The sequence below is a fragment of the Pyrus communis genome, chromosome 1 (assembly GCF_963583255.1).
Source record: "Pyrus communis chromosome 1, drPyrComm1.1, whole genome shotgun sequence".
Taxonomy (NCBI): Eukaryota; Viridiplantae; Streptophyta; class Magnoliopsida; order Rosales; family Rosaceae; genus Pyrus; species Pyrus communis.
In genome coordinates, this window is record NC_084803.1 from 6,290,554 (window position 1) to 6,310,594 (window position 20,041).

General features: G+C 34.7%; 1 protein-coding gene and 1 pseudogene across 1 annotated transcript; both read right to left on the reverse strand.

Moving 5' to 3' along the window:
• Positions 1-8,288: 8,288 nt before the first annotated feature.
• LOC137716881 (glycosyltransferase family protein 64 C3-like) lies at positions 8,289-10,370 on the reverse strand (annotated as a pseudogene).
• A 2,054-nt stretch (positions 10,371-12,424) lies between these two features.
• On the reverse strand, positions 12,425-15,146 carry LOC137730460 (uncharacterized). The gene is made up of 2 exons (XM_068469453.1): positions 14,979-15,146; positions 12,425-13,087 (listed from the first exon to the last, which is right to left on the reverse strand). The coding sequence occupies exons 1-2, from the start codon at positions 15,144-15,146 to the stop codon at positions 12,545-12,547; spliced, it is 711 nt and encodes a 236-aa protein (XP_068325554.1). The 3' UTR covers positions 12,425-12,544.
• Positions 15,147-20,041: the final 4,895 nt, after the last annotated feature.

Here is a 20,041-nt window from a genome sequence, read left to right on the forward strand (position 1 = left end):
GGATGGTTTTCTCCTCCACTTTCTTTTGAGTTTTTTTTGTAAAGCAATGAGCTTTGGATTTTGCTTTTTCATGGCTTTATATGGTTTTATTTAAGACCAGGTAATACCTAATTTGGAAAAGGATCCTCGTCGGATTCTTTTTCTGGGAATTTTAAAGATTTTGTTATCGTGACCGTTTATTGTACATCGTGCGATCAGTTTTCATTATGTACTGTTTATATTTAATTTTAAATTTTAAATTTTAAAATAATTTCTAATCGTACAATATATGATAAATGATCACGATCATAAAATCTCTAGAATCCTCAAAAAAAAAAGATTCGGTGAATATCATTTTTCACCTAACTTTTTATTTAAGCTGAATGATCAGAAAAGCCCCCACGTCAGAGCCACCATAAAAAAGCAGTCTAATTTCTTGCAAATATGAAAAATGACCAAGTGGCCAAAAAGTAAAACATCACAAGTTTTCGATTTCATGATGGTGAAATATTGGACTCAATTTTCTGTACCAAAACTGGACTTGTTCTCCACTTTCTACTCGTGGTATTATTAGTGCCTTTCTTACTCTAGGAGGTTTCTTCCAAGTTCTTAAAATGAAAATTGCTAAAGAGATTTTTTTAAATTGAGATTTTTTATGAACTCTCTTTAACTTATCAGTTTAACGTTAATTTTTATATTATTATAAAATACTATGCAAAAAACATGAAATGATAGAGAATTTACAAAGAGTCTTACTTTTAATAGAGTATCTTTAACATTTCTCTATTAAAATTGGATTCACTTAGGGCTAGGGATCTAGGGCAACATTTTTTTGTTTGTTTGAATTTTTCAGCTCGAGTTGTAGGGTTTCTTGTTTTCTACTTTCTTCACATTAATCACGTTAATAGTAATGGCCCTCACTTATTCACAACTCCATTTCATTATCCATTATGTATTTCCATTTCCTCAACAAGTGAGCTTAATTCGTGCCTATCCTTACTATCTATTTTTACCATTCTTTGGATAAAGAAAAGAAACTTGAGTAGGAAGGCTGCTTGGCTACTATCAGAACTCACGCAAGTACAACTCACAATAATTACAATAAACCAATCAAACAGTTAAAGGGAAATAAACTTATCTTCTGAAGTGGAGGAAGAAGAAGAAGCCATGATTGCTAGAGTTCATAAGAGTCTTCTACACTCAAGCAGCCAAAAGTCTTTGCTATCAAATAGAGTTTTAGCACGAGATAGGATAATATTGTGAGTGCAGAGACCTCCATATATATATCCATACTCCCTTGATATCAGGCCTATTAACTGATACCTTGAATATTCCAAACTGATTAGGGTTTCGGTATAGTCCTCATAGGTATTGAACTTTTGTCAAGTCTTGATAAGGTTACTTGAATATAATTGCATGTTATTAGGACTCTTAATCTTAGTCAAGTAGGATCGGAATTTCCTCAACATGATAACTCAAACACTGAGCTATCAGTTTGTCAAGAACAATAACTCATTCTTCTTGACACTCACATCTTACATTCTCCCACTTGAGTGTCCAAGAAGAATGATATTACATAGGCTAAGACTAAGGTGATCACAAGTCCCCGAAAGCTGCAATTAAACCTTTAACAACCTGTCACTTATAGCTTCGAATACTGAATCATAAATGCAGTATGTAATCTCTTCTACATGTGTACTTTATGATTACAAGTACCTACACCATAAGTATCAAGATTTATGAATAAAATTTTACTATTAAACCATTTTCCACTAACACTTCAATTCAATAATACAAAAGCAATTTTAAACTCTCACCGATTAAAAGAGTAAAAAATCTCATAAACGCACATACCTCTTAAAAGCTCCCACTAATCAAGCATTAATCAAGGATTTAAAAGTATTGAGAATTCAACATCAACTACTAATTTTTCTGACTATATCTCTATGTCAGATATTGCGAGGAAGTGAGTGGCTAAAAAGATATTCAAAATCATATGGTCAGTTTTATTCATCTAAAATTTGACAGAAACATAAAACTTTAACGGAACGTTTTCTGATTGCAACAAAAACATATAATTCCAGAATCATCTTTGGACATAATCTGATTATATTAGGTTTTCATAGCTAAAACATAAAATACAAGGGCAAACGTATATAGTTTCAACACTTTTAAGTAGATGAAGTATATACAATCTTGTCAATTCCATGTTTAACCGTTCATTGATTTATAGTTGGACTGAATAAGAAAACACTTTTGAGCAAATTAATTATTCATCAATAACATATAAATCACAAGTCCAATTTCTTGAACAACAAACAAGAATTAATAAGCACAATACTTTTGAGTAGAATATACTCATTAACCCTTCTTGAATTTCCTGCAAGATTAGTTGCATATATAACAAATAAAATATAAACAAGTATGATAATGTATGTTTTATCTACCAAAACCATGACCATTAAAAGCATGCAAAATTGATGAGTATGAAGCCCATAATACATTATTTCTCCCACTTGGGCAAACTGTAAGATCTCACATCGCCCAGGGGAGTGATTCTTATATGTTTATTCTCATCCCTACCTAGCACGAGGCCTTTTGGGAGCTTATTGGCTTCGGGTTCCGTAGGAACTCTGAAGTTAAGCGAGAATGGGGCTAGAGCAATCCCTAGGCCTTTTGGGAGCTCACTAGCTTCGGGTTCCGTAGGAACTCCGAAGTTAAGCGAGAAGGGGGCTAGAGCAATCACATAATGGGTGACCCACTGGGAAGTTGCTTGTGAGTTCCCAAAAACAAAACCGTGAGGGAATGGTAAGCCCAAAGCGGACAATATCGTGCTACGGTGGTGGAGTGGGCCCAGGAAGTGATCCGCATCGGGCCGGGATGTGACAATTGGTATCAGAGCCTAACCCTGGCCGTGGTGTGCCGACGAGGACGTCGGGCCCCTAAGGGGGGTGGATTGTAAGATCCCATATCGCCCAGGGGAGTGATCCTTATATGTTTATTCCCATCCCTATCTAGCACGATACCTTTTGGGAGCTCACTGGTTTCGAGTTCCATAGGAACTCCGAAGTTAAGCGAGAAGGGGGCTAAAACAATCCCATGATGGGTGACCCACTGGGAATGGTAAGCCCAAGGCGGACAATATCATGCTACGGTGGTGGAGCAAGCCTGGGAAGTGATCCGTCCCGGATCGGGATGTGACATAAACACTCAAAATTGCAAGTTTAAACACTAGAGAAAGTGGTTTTCATATAACAAAATATGTTGAATCAATAAAGATCAAATACATAATTTTTTTTTTTGAAGTACGTTAGAATTAAAAATTTCATAAATAAAAACTTATGCAATGACTACAAATTTTATTTTATTTTAGTGTATGAAAGAAGACTCACATATGTGCTAAAGATTAGGTCATAAATTAAAATGAAACCTAATAAGAGAATCTAAACTCAAAATTTATGTTTTAATTCTAAAACAAAGTCGATAAACACTTAGATATCTCAATAACATCAATTTTCCAACAATAATTTTAATCCAATTTAGAACTCAGAGAAAATTAAGGCAAAAGATTGGCAAATTTACCTACTCATTCTCGATTCTACAAGATTCATCATGGAAGTAGTCAAGTTGTGGAGGATCAAACCAATTGTAAATTGCATGATTGTTACACCTTTGGGCAGAAACAAATCATGCAAAGGAAATACCTGCACAGCTAGCCAAAACATAAAATACACAAAATAAATATAGCTTCAACAGCTTTGGCCAAATGAAAATATGTTAGAAGTACTTTATGATTTGCTATAATACTAATTTATAGTTGTTAAATGAGTTCCTAAAATTCCCCTTGGGACAAAAGTATTCATCATATAAATTAGAATTCTGATTTTTTCAAAATAATCATTTAGGACAAAATTAAATAATCCGTTTTGTTGGATATTCAATGATTCTCAAAAGATTAAATCAGACACAAGAGTATGTCGGTATTGACATTGAACAATAAAGTTCTCAAAAGAGGAAACATAGTTATCGTTTATTCGATAGGGACCAAAATGATCAATTAGTAAACTGATGCCACTTTCCAATTTTTTTTGTCTCATAAGACAATGATCATCATAATCAAAATTGATGACCAAATAGAACATTGGTTTGAGCAAAATAAACCAATACATCTTCAATTCAAAACTTAATCAGAGTTGCCTAATAAAAGTCATTATTATTGAGAATTTGCATAAAAATAAGGACATAATGGAACAATAAACTTGTCTAAAAATCGGTACCAATAGATGTGCACAAATCAGTGAAACAATATCCCATAACTCAACCAGTTGTTTGAAGTCCCAAAATTCAGCAGTACTAAATTATTTGTAATTTCACTAAAAACTCAATTCTTGTTAGGTTGTCATGAAAATTTTCAAGTATGAACTAGACATAGATGGCTACTATTTCACAGAATTTCATGTTTTTTAAATTTTATAACCGAGCCAAAAATGAATTCGAAAAGGGAGGTGCTGCAGAAACTGCAGAAAAAGGTTTAGTACAGACCTGAGATTACAAAATCACCAAATATTCATTGTTCATCCGATATGCATGAAATTTTTCAGAAATAAAGTAAACATACAAAGCTGATAATTCCCAAAATTTCATAATTTTTGAGACATTACAAGTGTACTAAAAGAAAATTAGAAATGGATTGCTGCAGAAACGGCAAAAATTCTGCAATACATACCGGAGACTAAATAATTCACCAAAAATTAAATTTCTCTCCAATATGCATGAGAATTTTCAGAAATTAAGTATACATACACATTTATTGTCACCAAAAGTTCCATAATTTTTGAAATCTTAAAAGTGGGTTAAAAATAAAATCGAAATGGAATGTGCTGCAGAAGCTGAGTAAATTCTGCAGGACAGTCCCGACATTAAAAATTCACCAATAATTCATTTGCAAACTAATGCTCGTGAAAATTTCCAGATTTGAAATAAACATCTCAATGTATATCATACTAAAATTTCATGAATTTAGGAGTTACATAGATATATCAAAATAATATCACAAACAGAGTATTCCAGCAACATGGTATAACACTTAAATATTTAACATAAATCCATTTCTTGTCTAGAAACGTGAAAAAAATACCAGCGTCTACAATCCATTTGATATTATGACATGACCAAAATTCATAAAATTTGGAGTTATGAAAAATCTATCAAAATCAGAAACTAAAATAGAACAAATTGCAAGGTACGCTAAACTGCATGAACATAGCTAGTCTTGTTTTCATAACTTTACTAAAATCTCAATTTTCTTTTACAACAACATTTAGCATGTCCATTGTGATATATCAAAATCTCCTTTTAAGATAAGAAAACAATTTAAAAGTGACACCAAAATGGCCACGGCATTAATATGTGTATATAGATCAAGCTCCTTACGATCGCAAGATTTGAGAATTGAAAGGGATCTCAAACCTTTCTAATTTCTGCAGAATGAGTTCACACATTCATCTAAGCTATGAATGAACATGTGTGCCTGCATAAAACATGTTAGTGTCATGGTATCCAAATTCAGAATTTTAAATCATGAAAATCCTATACAATGGCTCACCCGCGAAGTCAGTATCCATAAGGTTAATTCAATCCATCAACTCAAAATAATTTCAAAAGGTTGCTTTAGACAACAACAAAAAATATGAGCAAACTTACTAATTTTACTTCCGTTGGGTCAAAATTTATTCTCACCTTTGAACGGGATATGTTCACTAGGGTTTTGGGCGAGCCCTAGGAAACCCAGCACTAACACTACCAATCAAATTAAAGCAAGATATGCAAATCTCGTAAAGCTCAACCTAATAAAGCATGGCAAATAATTCATTATGCAAGACTTGGCAGCAAGCTTTTCATAATGGGGTTCAAGCTCGATGCATAAACCTTAGTGCATGGGTAATGAACCATGGCTGCTTCAATCATGACGGAGAAATCTTCAGCATGCTGGAGCTCTCTGATCCTTCGACCAAACAAATTTACTCCATCGGAGATATCATGTGATAGAAAAGGAATACTAAAAACTACAAAATCCTTGGAATAATGTATATTTCATCCACCATACATCTTGTGTATATATGTCGTATGATGTACTTGACATCTAAATCATAAAGTGAATTGAACATGTTGGTCAACAGTCATTCACAATATAAATTTTGCCATGAATCTTTGTGATTCATGCTGCAAAACTGTAGTTAGAAAAGCAATTACAAAAATATTCTAAGATTAAGCGGAAGCCTCAGGATCCACAAGTAAAAGACATTTAACCAAAACAAAAAATTATGCCCTTAATTTGTTAAGAATTTGTTCAAACAGATTACCAATAATCCGAACCCCCAAGCTTTGCAAATTCCCTAGCAGATTTGTATCTGCAGACAAGGATAATACAACTACACGCAGAAGTAATTTCTGCAGATGGGTCAGATTAAAAAATAATAATAATAACTAAATAATTATTTGCAAAGCCAATACGATAATCAATCCGCATATTGAATTATCAGCAATATGAATCAATGAATCATGTTATTCGCGGAAGCTTTACATATTGTAAGGATAAAAGTAATGGTGATATTGGAACGTTACCAATATATTCAAAACCAACCATGATCGAAATTCTAAATCCTAGGCGAGTTGAGAGGCTCTGATACCACAAGTAAGAAGTAATTCGAAAATCAACAAGTTACTAGGATCACAGATAAAACCAAAATAATTACAATAAACTAATCAAACAGTTAAAAGGAAATAAACTTATCTTTCGAAGTGGAGGAAGAAGAAGAAGCCATGACTGCTAGGGTTTCATAAGGAGTCTTCTACACTCAAGCAGCCGAGAGTCCTTGCTATCAAATAGGGTTTTAGCACGAGATAAGATAATATTGTGAGTGCAGGGACCTCCCTATATATATCCATACTCTCTTGATATCAGGCCTATTAACTGATACCTTGGATATTCCAAACTGATTCGGGTTTCGGGATAGTCCTCATAGGTATTGAACTCTTGTCAAGTCTTGATAAGGTTACTTGAATATAATTGCATGTTATTAGGACTCTTAATCTTAGCCAAGTAGGATCGGAATTTCCTCAACACGATAACTCATACACTGAGCTATCAGTTTGTCAAGAACAAGAACTCATTCTTCTTGACACTCACATCTTACACCTTATCCTTTGTGAGCGTGCCCTACAAGCTAGCTAGTTGGCTGGTTAAATTTCCCTACTCAATTTTGATGAGTCATTAGTCGGGTTCAAAGAGAACAAAGTATGCATGCATAAATTGCAGGCGGCCATGAGAGAGACACGTAACATTTGGGGACCCTTGATTACTTTACGTGAAAAAATACGGTATAATATTCTATTGTGTCTACAACACTCCGGCTTACTCATCTAATTAAGTGTTTTAGATACAAGAGAGAGCCCAACGACACAACAGTTTTCCTCGTTCCTTAAACATGTGGGATTTCAAGTGTTGATGCCCGTCTCAAAGGGTGCTCCATGCCTCCATGGGAAGCCCTGTATGCCCTAGTGAAGCAGTGACATCAGCCGAAGCTGCCGAAGCTGCCGAAGCCCAACCAGCAGGGGTCGTGTTGAAGAAAGGCTTGTAGGCTCCAGGTTTTTTATTGGCTCCGAATTCTGGGGCTTCATAAAGTATTGGGAATTTGGTTGCAACCCTTCCCGGCAAGCATATTCCTGGATTCGTGCGATTTACTGATTGCAGTCTACCGACCAATTTATAGCCAATCCTAGTTTTGATTCATGCATTGGAATTGCACTTTGGGGATTTTTAGTAACCTCGGACTATCTTATACTCTGAGACTTCTACAGCGTTAATTAAAATGTAAATTGGTAACCGATAGCCAGGTTACGTTTAGTTATCCTTTTCTTGTTTTATTTATTAATAAGCAAGATGAATCCGAATCGCCATTGGACAAGAACTAGGATTCGTTTGAAAGTTCTTTTAGAATGATTAAAACAGCTTTTAGAAAAAAATATTTTTGCATTATAAAAGCACTTGAAGTGCTTCCTGCAAGAAACATTAGTTAGTGCTTTTTCACAATTTACTTGCATATTTACCAAAGATTTGTTTTAAAAGCATTTTCCCCAGAAACGTTTTCACTCATTTTAAAAACATTTTAGTTTCTTTTTGGTCATTATGTTGCGTGTAAATAGGTGAAACAATCGGTGTATATACGGCTAGGACGATCCTTTTTAACAAGAGGCAGCCCAATCCATTCAATTAGATCAAACAATAACAAAGTTGCAAAAGTAGCCTTTACTTTTTCAGGCCCAAGCCCGCCACATACGAAAAAGAACTAGGATCGACTTTCATTTAACTGTTTTCTAATAAATCAACAACACACTAGTTTCCGTGCTTAATCTTCAAAAATAAGCACTCTTACACTGTCAGCCAAACTGATTCGGATACTGAATAGCAGCACCTGTTGAGTAATCTATGTAGTGCATCGGTTTTTCTTCGAGCTTCAAAGGATCCATCAGCTGCCAAGCTTTGAAGAGAAATTTACTCCACTGTTTCGTTAACAGGACACCTTGCGACCTCATCTTGCTTCAATAGCGCCTGCCTGGTCATCCATCAACAGCGGAGTAAGCAGAGAAAATTCCTCGAGAAACACAACCTGACCTTTTAGCCTTGTAAACAGAGACTGAAGAGTGCTGTGGCAGCATCATTTACCGGCTGGAGCGCCTTCTTTCGAAAGTCCACCGATGCTGAAATGTGTCCAGGGTGCTCCATCATACAACTTAAGACCTATGAGATTCCAATCCTTCTAATATTTGGAATATTTCTGTTCTTCCAGAAAAACAACTATGATTGCTCACAAAACGCCAATTTCCCTCCTTTTTGAGACAACCCTTGTTCACTGACAGAGTTGACTACCTTCCCATAACTGAACCTCAAAGGCATTCTCCCCAACACCCTATGAAACTCACTTATACACTCCCCTCTCCTCGTCCTATGCTTAGTTTTCCTACTGCTCAAACCCACCTGTGCAACCTCCCCAGTCAATCCTCCTCGTGCATCACCATCACCATCTTCGTGATCATTGCGTGCATCTCCCCAACCCCTAACCCTCTCGGCTCCTACCAATATAGGCCCTGCATTAACTTCATCAGCCACCAAAAAATTCATCAATAAGTCCTCACAGTTCTGCACCTTATCCACGATCTTCCTCATGCTGGCCATCACCGGTCCTCCTGCGCAGCTGTACCGATATAAATACTCGCTTTTCAAAAGCATAAACTTGGTGAGCATGATAGAGTACTTGTCTTGATGAACGGTGTAGATCCACTCTTTCCTTGACAAATCTATGTCGTGTGACCTGACAAAGAACCCAACCAGACGATCTGGGTTTGATCCCCACATTCTAAACGCAAATTCAAAGGATTTGGGGTCAACTTCAACATCATCATCACAGACCAAGACTGCTCGGGTCTTAATTTCGGGTCTGGGGAGGAACCGGTTAATGAGGCTGTCTGATGCTTGGTGGATTACAGAGATGCCACTGAATCCAAAGGAGGAATCTGTGAGATTGCGAGCCAGTTGGGACAAGGTCTGGGACGGCGTGGAAGGGTTTCCCCAGAGCACGAGAATGGATGACACCAAAGAAGAGGCTGCATATGTGGTGACAATGGATTGTAGGAGAGGGATGCGAGACTCAGAATAGCCATTGATGAGTACGGTTAGCTGATCCGAGATGAGAGTTCACGGGTCTTGTTGCGCTTTAGGGTTGCAAGGATCGGTCAAAAGTGTACCAAGAGATAGCACATGAACACCCCCAGAGCAGAAAATGAATAAAAATGTGAGAATCACAATGGTAGTTGGCAATGAATTCATCTCTAGTGCCTTGTAGTTTATCTAACTCCTAAGAATTTATGCATCAACTAAACCCTAACCCTTTCGATTACGGAACATGTCTTCCATACAAAATCTACCTGTTTCTGAAAAGTTAATAACAAAATTATCAATCACTAGCAGGAAAAAATGTACAGATACCAGTTTGAATCACAAAATTAAACAGAAAACTAAGCTAAAAAAAGGGATTTTGAAAGATATACGCGGGATAAATTTGGTTACTAAAAACCTAGAATCTCATTCCAAACTCAAATTTGTGCCACTGAAACCCTAGAATCGAATTAATACTTTTTCCTATAAAAATTTTCTCAACAGCCAAACAAACAAATAGAAGAAAAATTACAATTAAAAGAAAAGTATTAATTAATCAAGCTAACAAATCAAAATATAAGATTGTATTCGGAAGTACCTGAAATCGACGCAGAGGAATCGAATTTAGGCGTGCGAAGAAAAAGAGAACATTGATTTGGGGCATTGGATTCGTCAGATTTGAAATGAACTTTTTTTAATTATTAAAAATTTGTTTAATTAAAATATAAAACTAGTCCTGAACGATGTCGTTTTTGGTACACCTTATGGTACACCTTTTAGGAAAATGGCGCGCGTAACTGAACCCATTTGTTTTGGGGAAAATCAACCTTAGATCATCCTACGCTAGTAACTAATTAGGGTTCAAGGTTTGAATTAAAATGGAAATTGCAAGAGCAGATATTTGAATCATAAGGGGATGGATTGATCCATGAGAAAAACATAAATAGCCAACTTTGATCAAACTAGTTGTTATCGTACTGATAAATGCACGGATGAAACATACTAAATATTAAGTAGAACACATTCAAGCTTTAAAATCATTGACTCAACAAATAACTTCGACTTTACAAAACCTGGAATATAATGAATACAAGGACGCGCTTTGACAACGAGCAACGTCTGATTTACAAAACTTGGAATGGATAATTCATCTTTGTTTTCGACCTATTTTACAACTAAAACATAAATGACAACCCTTATTATTACAAAAAATAGGCATATCAGTAGATATAAAGGACAAACGTAAATGAGTTGCTCAATTCGATGACACTATTTTTAGTCTCTAACATATTATTAAGTCATGTATGTTATTTTTCTTTGATTGATTTAATATGATGATCATAAGTAAAAAAAGATGGGAACTAGTTATGGGTCTATTTTACATCGAAATTTAATGACTCGAATTGTTTATTTTTTAAGTTTTCATTTGTAAATTATTCTTGCAAAAAATCAATTCAATCCGAATTCATTCATTCATTTGATTGTCACAATGAAATTTCAATGTTTCTTAGAACATATTGTTCTTCAACTTCTTTGAACTCAATTAGATGTCTAAACAAATTTCCGTTTTAGCTAATATTTTGCAAAGATGATTTATAAAGTGTAACTTGAAAATTAGACCGTTTGGATTGTTGAAGTTCGATGTGAATTGAGCCCTACAACTAGTTCCCATTTTTTAACAAAAAATGGAATCCAGGGCCTGTTGATCTGATAAGCTTCAGATGTTTCGCTTTTAAGCTGAAAAGTGCATATGTTAAAAAAAAATATTTTAAAAAAAATTTATAAAAAATGTATTAAAAAAAAAAAAAAAAAAAAAACTGAAATGTGCATATGAAACTCACTAATTTTTTGTTGGTAAAGTATCAATTGTTTTGTTGAATAGTTGCATCTTGTATTTATATTTTGTAAATTGTCTATTCAATTCATGTTTGAGTGTTTATGGGTGTGCATTATGTTATGTAAATCTGAAGAGTATGAATTTTGTTCGAGTTTTGGCGTCCATGACCTTTTCAAGTTGCATCTTAAAGTTGTACTACTTTTTTACTTAACGGTTTTTTGTGTACCTATAGTTTAGAACTTTAGAGAAACCAAATCGAACTCGCCATTTCTAATGTTATATTTCAACCTGTTCTTTCATGCTTCGCTTGTTAACTGTTGTATGCCAATATGTATTTTTTGATTAAACGTCTCAATCTTTTTGCATTGTTAGGAACACCATGGATCAGAACGTCGTCCTCAGGGAGTTAAAGAAGCAACTCAAGGACAAAACCATGGAGGTGGAAAGGGAGACTGACACAACTAAGATTCGATCTCATGCAACTTTTTTACATGGGATATACAAGCGTTAATTTTGTTTGGGTTCAGTAACAAGTTATAGTTAAAGCTCATGCTAACTATTTCGTTTTGAACTATTTTTAATAGTTACTTGTGGTCGTTAACTTGTTCAGGCGAGAAAAACTTACATGTAACGCGTGTGTTAGAAATGCATTTCTGCAAGTAATCAATCTAAAGTTATTTCCATCCCCAATCTAAACATATTGATTGATCATTCAGCTTTCCAAACCAAACATATAATAATTGATCATTTTATCAAATTTACAGAAGTATAACATATGTAAAACAACTTATAGTCCAAATTTTTTTGGAGTGGACCATCTCTCTCTCTTGCCCAGATGATGGCTTCCCTTCTCTCTCTACCTCTCTTGCATGCCACGGCTGAGGACACGGCAAAGGGAGATGAAGTAAAGGAGGCCACGACAAGGTGTTGACAACTCTTGGATTTAATTTGCACAATGTTTTCAGCCGTGATTGAATCACACACCATCTTCACTTTGGACGACTATGCCCAATTCATACAAATGCATCCCCATTTTCATTACCACTATCCATTTCTGTCTTGTCAGTGCTACTGCTAGACACAAAGTCCAAGTTGTAAAGCACAGGCACCATCGTGGCAGAACACAAAAACACCAAAACTGGTCCAAATATCCAAAGCACGAGAGGCAGTGCTGCATAAAACAACCTGTTCCCCGCAGTGTTTAACAAGTAACCCTTTTCCAAAAGCGCAGACACATACTCTGGAGTCACCAACGACGTGGGTTCTTGTGGACTGTTAATTAGGATGTTAACTTGGTTTATGAACCTGATTGAAAGCGAGTGACACATGAACGAGAAGAGGAAAATTGTGAGTAGGGTGACGTATTTTAAAGCAACCATGAATTCCCCGTGTGCCCCGTAAACGGTATCATTGAGCGGTTTCTTTACACTGTATGTGCTGCTGATCACAGCTGCTAGGCCGGAGCATAGGAGGATTGATGTGGTGGCCATTAGGGTTGATCCCATGATCGTGTTACGAAGGGTTTGGACGGCCAGGATGTTCTTCTTTTCATTGTCCTGTCAAAGATAAGGTAAAAAAAAACATGTAATCATTTAGTCATCGACAAGTTAAAACTATTTACTACTCACTTATCTTACATATTATGTTAATACTATAGACTGTAAATCTGAAACCATAAGTCAATAAATAAGATTGATAATTAACCAATAATATCATAATGTTGGCATAAGACCGACTTTATCAATATCTAAGTTGCAACCACATAATATTAAAGATTTGATATAAAAGATAAACATTTTTTAATGATTAAAGCTTTATTCTACCAATGATATTTTATGCTAAATTTATTTTAAGTTATGGCGAGAGAGAATTCAACTTAAGTGTAAAAGAAATAACACACTGTTGGAGTTAACATGTGATGCAATATATAGGAGTTAAAGTGGGTTCGTGAAGTGGAAGAAAGAATATATGCATGGTGGCACTGGCATGCAATTAATCTCACTTATCCAACATATGTTGTTGGTCACTTTGATCTCCTAGAATTACTGTGTAATATACTAATTCCGTAGCATAAATTAAAAGTGAAGCATGCGATGAGCAAGAAACCACTTCTAAATGGTTTTTATTTTTTAAGATTTTACTTGTGGCTAAAAATGATAAACGAAAGATTAAGTCCCCACAAATAAGCCACCTTTTGTATGCTTGGCTTGTTACATCTCACTTTAAAGCAATGCAATGTGCATATTCTTTACGTTTTGGTATCATTCTGTGCTTTGGTAATTAAACTGCATTAAGGAAACTACGTATATTTGGACGATCAAAGACTCAAATGGAACTTTCTTTTTGAAGAACACTCTATAGATGGCAGACCACAGTTAATCATCTTTTATAACATACTAATATACCTATTTATAATATGACAGATATATATATATATATATATATATTATTCAATCATATATATATATATATATATATATATATATATATTATTTTTCATCTGGGAGAGCACACAAATAACACAGGTGTTTATTAATTGAGCTTTATAGTCGGAACCACATTGTACAAAATAATGCATCAATCTATATGTTAGAGTGCTTGTTTAATCATGTTCGTTGTTTTCGTTTGATTGATTCAATTTGATGATCAGAAATGAGGATGTTTGTGTGAGAAACAAAAAGGGTGTGAGTCAAATCATCTCCCTATATAATGCACCTACTATTTATCGGTGGACCTAACTTTCGGAATTGGATCCTCTCTGAGGCAAATCCTCAGGATCCTTCTGACCGAATAACACGGGCTGTTGAATTTTGATCTACGGCTACAAACAAGAGGGGCTCTCTAAAAGTTATAATAATTGTAACCGTTGGATCAAAATTCAACGGTCCGTGTTAGTGGGTCAGGAGGATCCCGAGGCTTTGCCTCGAAGAGGATCCAATTCCCTAACTTTCTTGTTTATGATTAGCGTAACTATTTTTCTTTAGCTAAAATGTATAGAAAAATTAGAAAAATTGTAATGAACAAATTACGTTAGTTTGTTTTACGTATAAAATAAAAATTGTTGATGTTAATGGGTAGGAAGTTATGATTGAAGAATTGCAGGGGCTAATATGTAACTAAACCTAATTAATCTGTCATGCTTTCATTGTGAAGGAGGACTGTACCGTTCCTTCTCTTTTCGACTGTTTCTCATGTTACAGACTGTCAACAACATGAAAATCATAACTCGTACAACATATGTTTTTAAGTGAAAATTAATTAACATTCTACACAGATAAGGAATATCCGGTAAAATTAGAATATATTTCAATGCATGCACGCAACTTGTAGATTTTTCTATTTGTGCCACTTAGTTAAGATGATATGAATAATTATTAAGCAAATTAAAATTCACCCGTCCTCCACGATAATTTAGCATAGAATGCAAGTAAATCGTGTTATATGTACCTTCATCATCGCTGAGACCCAGAATCGTCGTCCGCTGGTGTTTATGCCGATGATGGTAGATCGTGGGTTGGTCCGAACATTATGCCATAACCAAGCATGATACGAAGCAGTCATGAGGAACCCTAGTGGTACAAGAATGACATCCAAGTAGCATTTTCTCCATTCCATCTCTTTCTCTCGTAGTTTTTCTCACTCTGTCTCTTTCTTTGCCTTTCTTTGTTGAGGGCTTTGGCTGCTCCTTAAGTAGATCTTATAATATTATTAACTCTCTCCACTCAGGTTCCTGACTCCTCAGCACTCAGCAGCTATATATATAATAAGTTTACAGAAGGAAATGAATGTGGACTTGATTAAATGCGCAATACAGTGCACCATCTAAAAAATCCGTGGGCAGCAAGGACAGAACGAACAATTAAAGTAGGGAAAGCAAATCACCCACTAAAATTTTTAAATTACAGATATGAGCTTAATGTGGATGTGCTTTATTTTCCTATCTGCCAACCTTCTTTGTCCCATGTTTTTTTTTTGTTGACTTTTTTCTTTTTAATTTCCCATAGACTTTTTTGCTTCTTTTTTTTTTTTTTTTCCATGGAATTTTTGTCAGAATCCGATACGCCAGTTTGGTATAGAATGTAGGCGATTTGGAGGGATGTATAGTCCCGATATGTTTCTTTGTTAGTTGCTCACAACTGATGAGGTATGCCTAATCGGTATTTGGATGCAAATGCTGAATTGTCACAAAAGTAAGCTAAATGGGTTCCGAATTTGTAGTCGTACACTCAATTGCATGGGTTCTGAATTTGAAATCGTATAGTACTCAGTCCTTGCATGTGTGACTGAATATATAGTAGTAACATGGATCAAATCCTTGAATGGTATCTTGTATGTTTTGCCTTTTGAAGTAATAAGTTCCCATATTGCTATGGGCACCAAGTATTCTTGCCATGCATCCCAATAAAAAATAACTAAGACTAATTAAAAGAATCAAGAGGGTTAAACAAGATAAGGTTGTTAATATATTTCTAAGAAAACTAGGGCAACTCAACCACTTATAATGATGAAACTGCATATTCTTGGATTTGTGTATAAAATTATCAAGTGGATTTTTGGTGTAATTGTCAATTAATTTTTGTTTCAAGTAATGCTAAGTAGACTAATTAGATCACATTTGTAAATTATGTGATGTACATGTCACCAATAGGAAATAAGTATCATAATTAACATTTAAGTAATAATTCAATCATTAACAATTATATCATATAGTTTACAAAATATAGTTTAAAGTATGACCTAACATTACCCTTCTGTTACCACACAAATTAGAAGGGTGTTAATGGTATTTAAACCCAAATGGGCTAAACTGTAAGAGTGGGAGGGGCAGCATGACATTGTGAGAGTCTGACAAGGCGCAGGAGGAAAAGAAATTATAAATGGTCAAGTAACGAAGAAGGAAAGAGCACGCCTTCCTTCTTCATGAGTCATGAGGAACTGTGAACGCATTGCCCACTAATTTCAGGGATAGATTGTTATAAGAGCCCTTTCCATTCCTTCCAACTTTCATACGTATGGTCTACTTCTTAAACATGATCATAATCATATGCTAATTCAAATCAAGGTTCATAACAAGTTAACAACTAACATTAATCCTTTTCAGATCTATGCACTTGGATTGGTGAACTTTATACATACATATGAGTTTGATATGGTAAACTAGCTATTAATCAAATGATATTTATCTCGACTTTATTTGAAACAAGTCACGCGTTGCTCACAAGTTTGGACCTCTCCATTGTGTTAAAAGACTTTATATAACTAATAGTAATTTTAGTCCTCCACTAAAAACCTGTAAATTAGATATACATTGGTGATCATTCCTAATCTTTCGCGGCTAGAATAATTAACATAAACCTTTCTTTACAAGTTGTATTGAGTTTTATCCCCATTTTTCCCATCTTTATATGTTGTTTCTTGTCCCATCAGCATGTATGTCCGGTGCCAAATTTGTTTACGGTTTAGGGTTTTATTTTCCTTCAATTTTTTTGGTTCTTTTTTTTTTTTTTTTTTTTTTTTGGGTATTTCGAACCGACCCTAATTGGCAATTCTTGACCACTGGTAATCAATCAAAATAAAATAAAATTTTAGGTGCATGATCAATGATAAATACTAATCTTTAATATTGCACACTATAGAAAAACATGCATGAATAATATGCTGGGAAGAGGAGTGTTGCTAAAATATGATTAGGAAATTCCCAATTGCATTGTACTAGTCTAAAAGGAAAAGGCTAGGTTGAATTGGTTACGAATGTCCTATTACATTTGGCGAACGAAGCTTAGCAAGGAGCTGTCCAAACGTTTGGTAGTGGGATATGAGCATGATTAACTTAGGAAAATAAAAAGAGATTCAAAAAGCATTGGCTGCATGCATAGACGTTCTTAGCCATCATCAAAATAAAAGCCTTTTAATCCTTGCCGCACGCACTTATCATTAGTGTTTGAAATTTCTTCAATATAGTCGATATTTCTGTAGAAGTATCGGAAAAATTAGAGAAAGATATGGAAAAGCAAGGGTGAAGTTTAAACTTCGCATCTATCAGAGAATAACTCTTAAATTTCGGCTAAAATCGACGGATTTCGTCAATATTTCCAACATATCGGTTAAATATCCAAAAAACTCTTATGTTTTGTATAAAGAGTTTGACATGCCTAAAGTTTCATTTTAAATTTCCTTATTTCCATCATTTCCATTGAAAGCAACCGATATCGATATATCCATCAATATTTTCATAAATTTACATATCGATATTTTTACCGATACGGATATTTTAAATATTGCCTATAATATGAAACCTACATTACAAAAATACAAATTGAAAACAATTACATGTAGATATGGAATTCATTTTCCAATGAAGACCAAGATGATGTCAAATCAATAAAATATGTAATGGGGTGCCTTAAGTAGTGGGGGTGGCCAACAATACTTTGAAACTATTGGTTATGTGACTTATGTCATCCACATAAGACCACTGTATATGTCTAAGTAGTGCTCTCAGAAGACACAACATGGACGAAGCAAATCTGCAGGTTCCTACAACACTCCTCGCATTGAAAAGAATCTTAATAACATGGCATTTTTGTTAATTTCTTCTCATAGTTATCTTTCCGTGGTTTGTACATGTGTAGATAACCATTAATATATTAGTGCTCCAATACATATTTTACCTAACTTGGAATGATGTTTGTCGGCGTGAGTTGATTAAATTTATTGTGTATTTTACTGACTCGATCGAGCAATGTTTGTCCGAAGTTATGTGCTTTGTTTATGTAATTAGGTTTCATTATATCTCTCTCTTTTTATGCACATAATTGTAATCCTAGTTATACTTTCTCACAAAGAAGAATATATAATTTAACTTTAGCAGTTTCTAGCTCCAAAGTTTCATGTGTGGCACCCATTTAAAAAGAATATGCTACTTGAATTTTTTTTTTTTTTAAATATTCTTATTCACGAGTGGAATTTAAATTTCGAGAAGTTGAGTTTCTGTGGGTTATATTCCAAAAGGGTTGTACTTGTGAAACAAGCTGTGCCAGAATAGAATCCTGTATCTGAATTTTGAACTAATCCATGTATTCCTATCTTAGTTCTTGTTAGTATAACATATATGTAAAGAAGTTAATAAGATATGTCTGCCTTGTGATGCAGTTTCTCTGATACCAAATGTTCTTAGGCATCATTTAAAAAGAATAAGCTACCCAATATCCATACCAAATGTTCTTAGGCATCATTCATGACTATGACATTAGCTTTTTGCTGGTGATTCAGTTCTGATACCTTTAATTAACTTTTATATTGGTTATATATGCACGAGAGAGATAATCCAACTTTCTTGTCTTATAAGTGTCAATTGTGAGATTTAAATTTAGAATCTCTTCCAAAAAAAACAGAATATTACAAAACCAAATGGTTACTACTTGCTGGGCCAATGATCATTTTCCACTTAAGATTCAAGTATGCATGTCGATATGATTTGATTAGACAAGTGACGCCATTGAGATTATATATTGATTGCAAGTGAGAATTTCTCATACGTAAGATGCCCTATTAGAACTTAAAATGTGTACATTGTACGACTTGTTTTATATGTAAGTCTTCATCGTACTACCGATCATTCTAATTTAATTACAAAATCACGCTACTACATATACTCGCCGTCTTCAACCAACGATGTGGCGAACTAAATATGCAACCTAATTGCTATGTTACATGCGTTTTATATAGTTTCCAGACCAAACTGTATTTTGGGCCGTACAAAGCTTTATCTGAGTTTTCAGCCCAAACTTCATGTTTTTTATTAGGGTTTTATCTGTATAATTAAACTGAGATAGGGACGTGATTTGCTACCCATCTGTTAGGGTTTTATCTAAATCATCCCGGAGAGGGCTTCCCGCACTTTTTTTCTTGGTTTGTTTGTTATATAATTGATCGAATACTTAAGCTATCATACTTTCAACTAACTTCCAACCCTCTTTCACACTGGACATATTTATAGAGAACTGAATATAGGACTTTGGACCTCAAAGTGTAGAGGGCTAGCTTATTCTTAACGCTTAAACTACAAATCTTTTGTCCTTCATCGGACATTTGTTTGCAAAATCCACGTCGATTGCCAAAGTGTCGTCGGAGAACCAAGTTCCCAGAAGGCAGAACAAGCGAAAGTACGGAGGGATGACCACGAGCAGAGCAGCATGAGCTCTCCAAGATTGGTTTTTTTTTTGTACAGTGGCACTAGCTGAACCAGCCAATATATAAATAAGACAATTAGATTGGTGAAACGTATAAAAATAAAATAATTTGATTGGATTACTTAATGAGAAGCATGAAGCACGGCCCAGATGAGTGGGAGCAAAAAGATGAGCCACATGTGCCTGTAAATTGGATGCATTTGATTGAAACAGACTTCTGAATCAGAAATCGAAGCTACAATTAATGATTGCTAAACCCCCAAGTTAATTATCTGATTAAATCGCTTATCCATATTCCTAATAATTATGATCGATAAT

What these genes read in the sequence shown, in the direction of transcription:
- LOC137730460 (XM_068469453.1), bottom strand. Translation starts at nt 15,146, where the DNA reads ATGGAATGGAGAAAATGCTACTTGGATGTCATTCTTGTACCACTAGGG. An exon ending in GGGTCTCAGCGATGATGAAG is followed by an intron (nt 13,088 to 14,978) that starts GTACATATAACA and finishes TATCTTTGACAG; the next exon opens with GACAATGAAAAGAAGAACAT.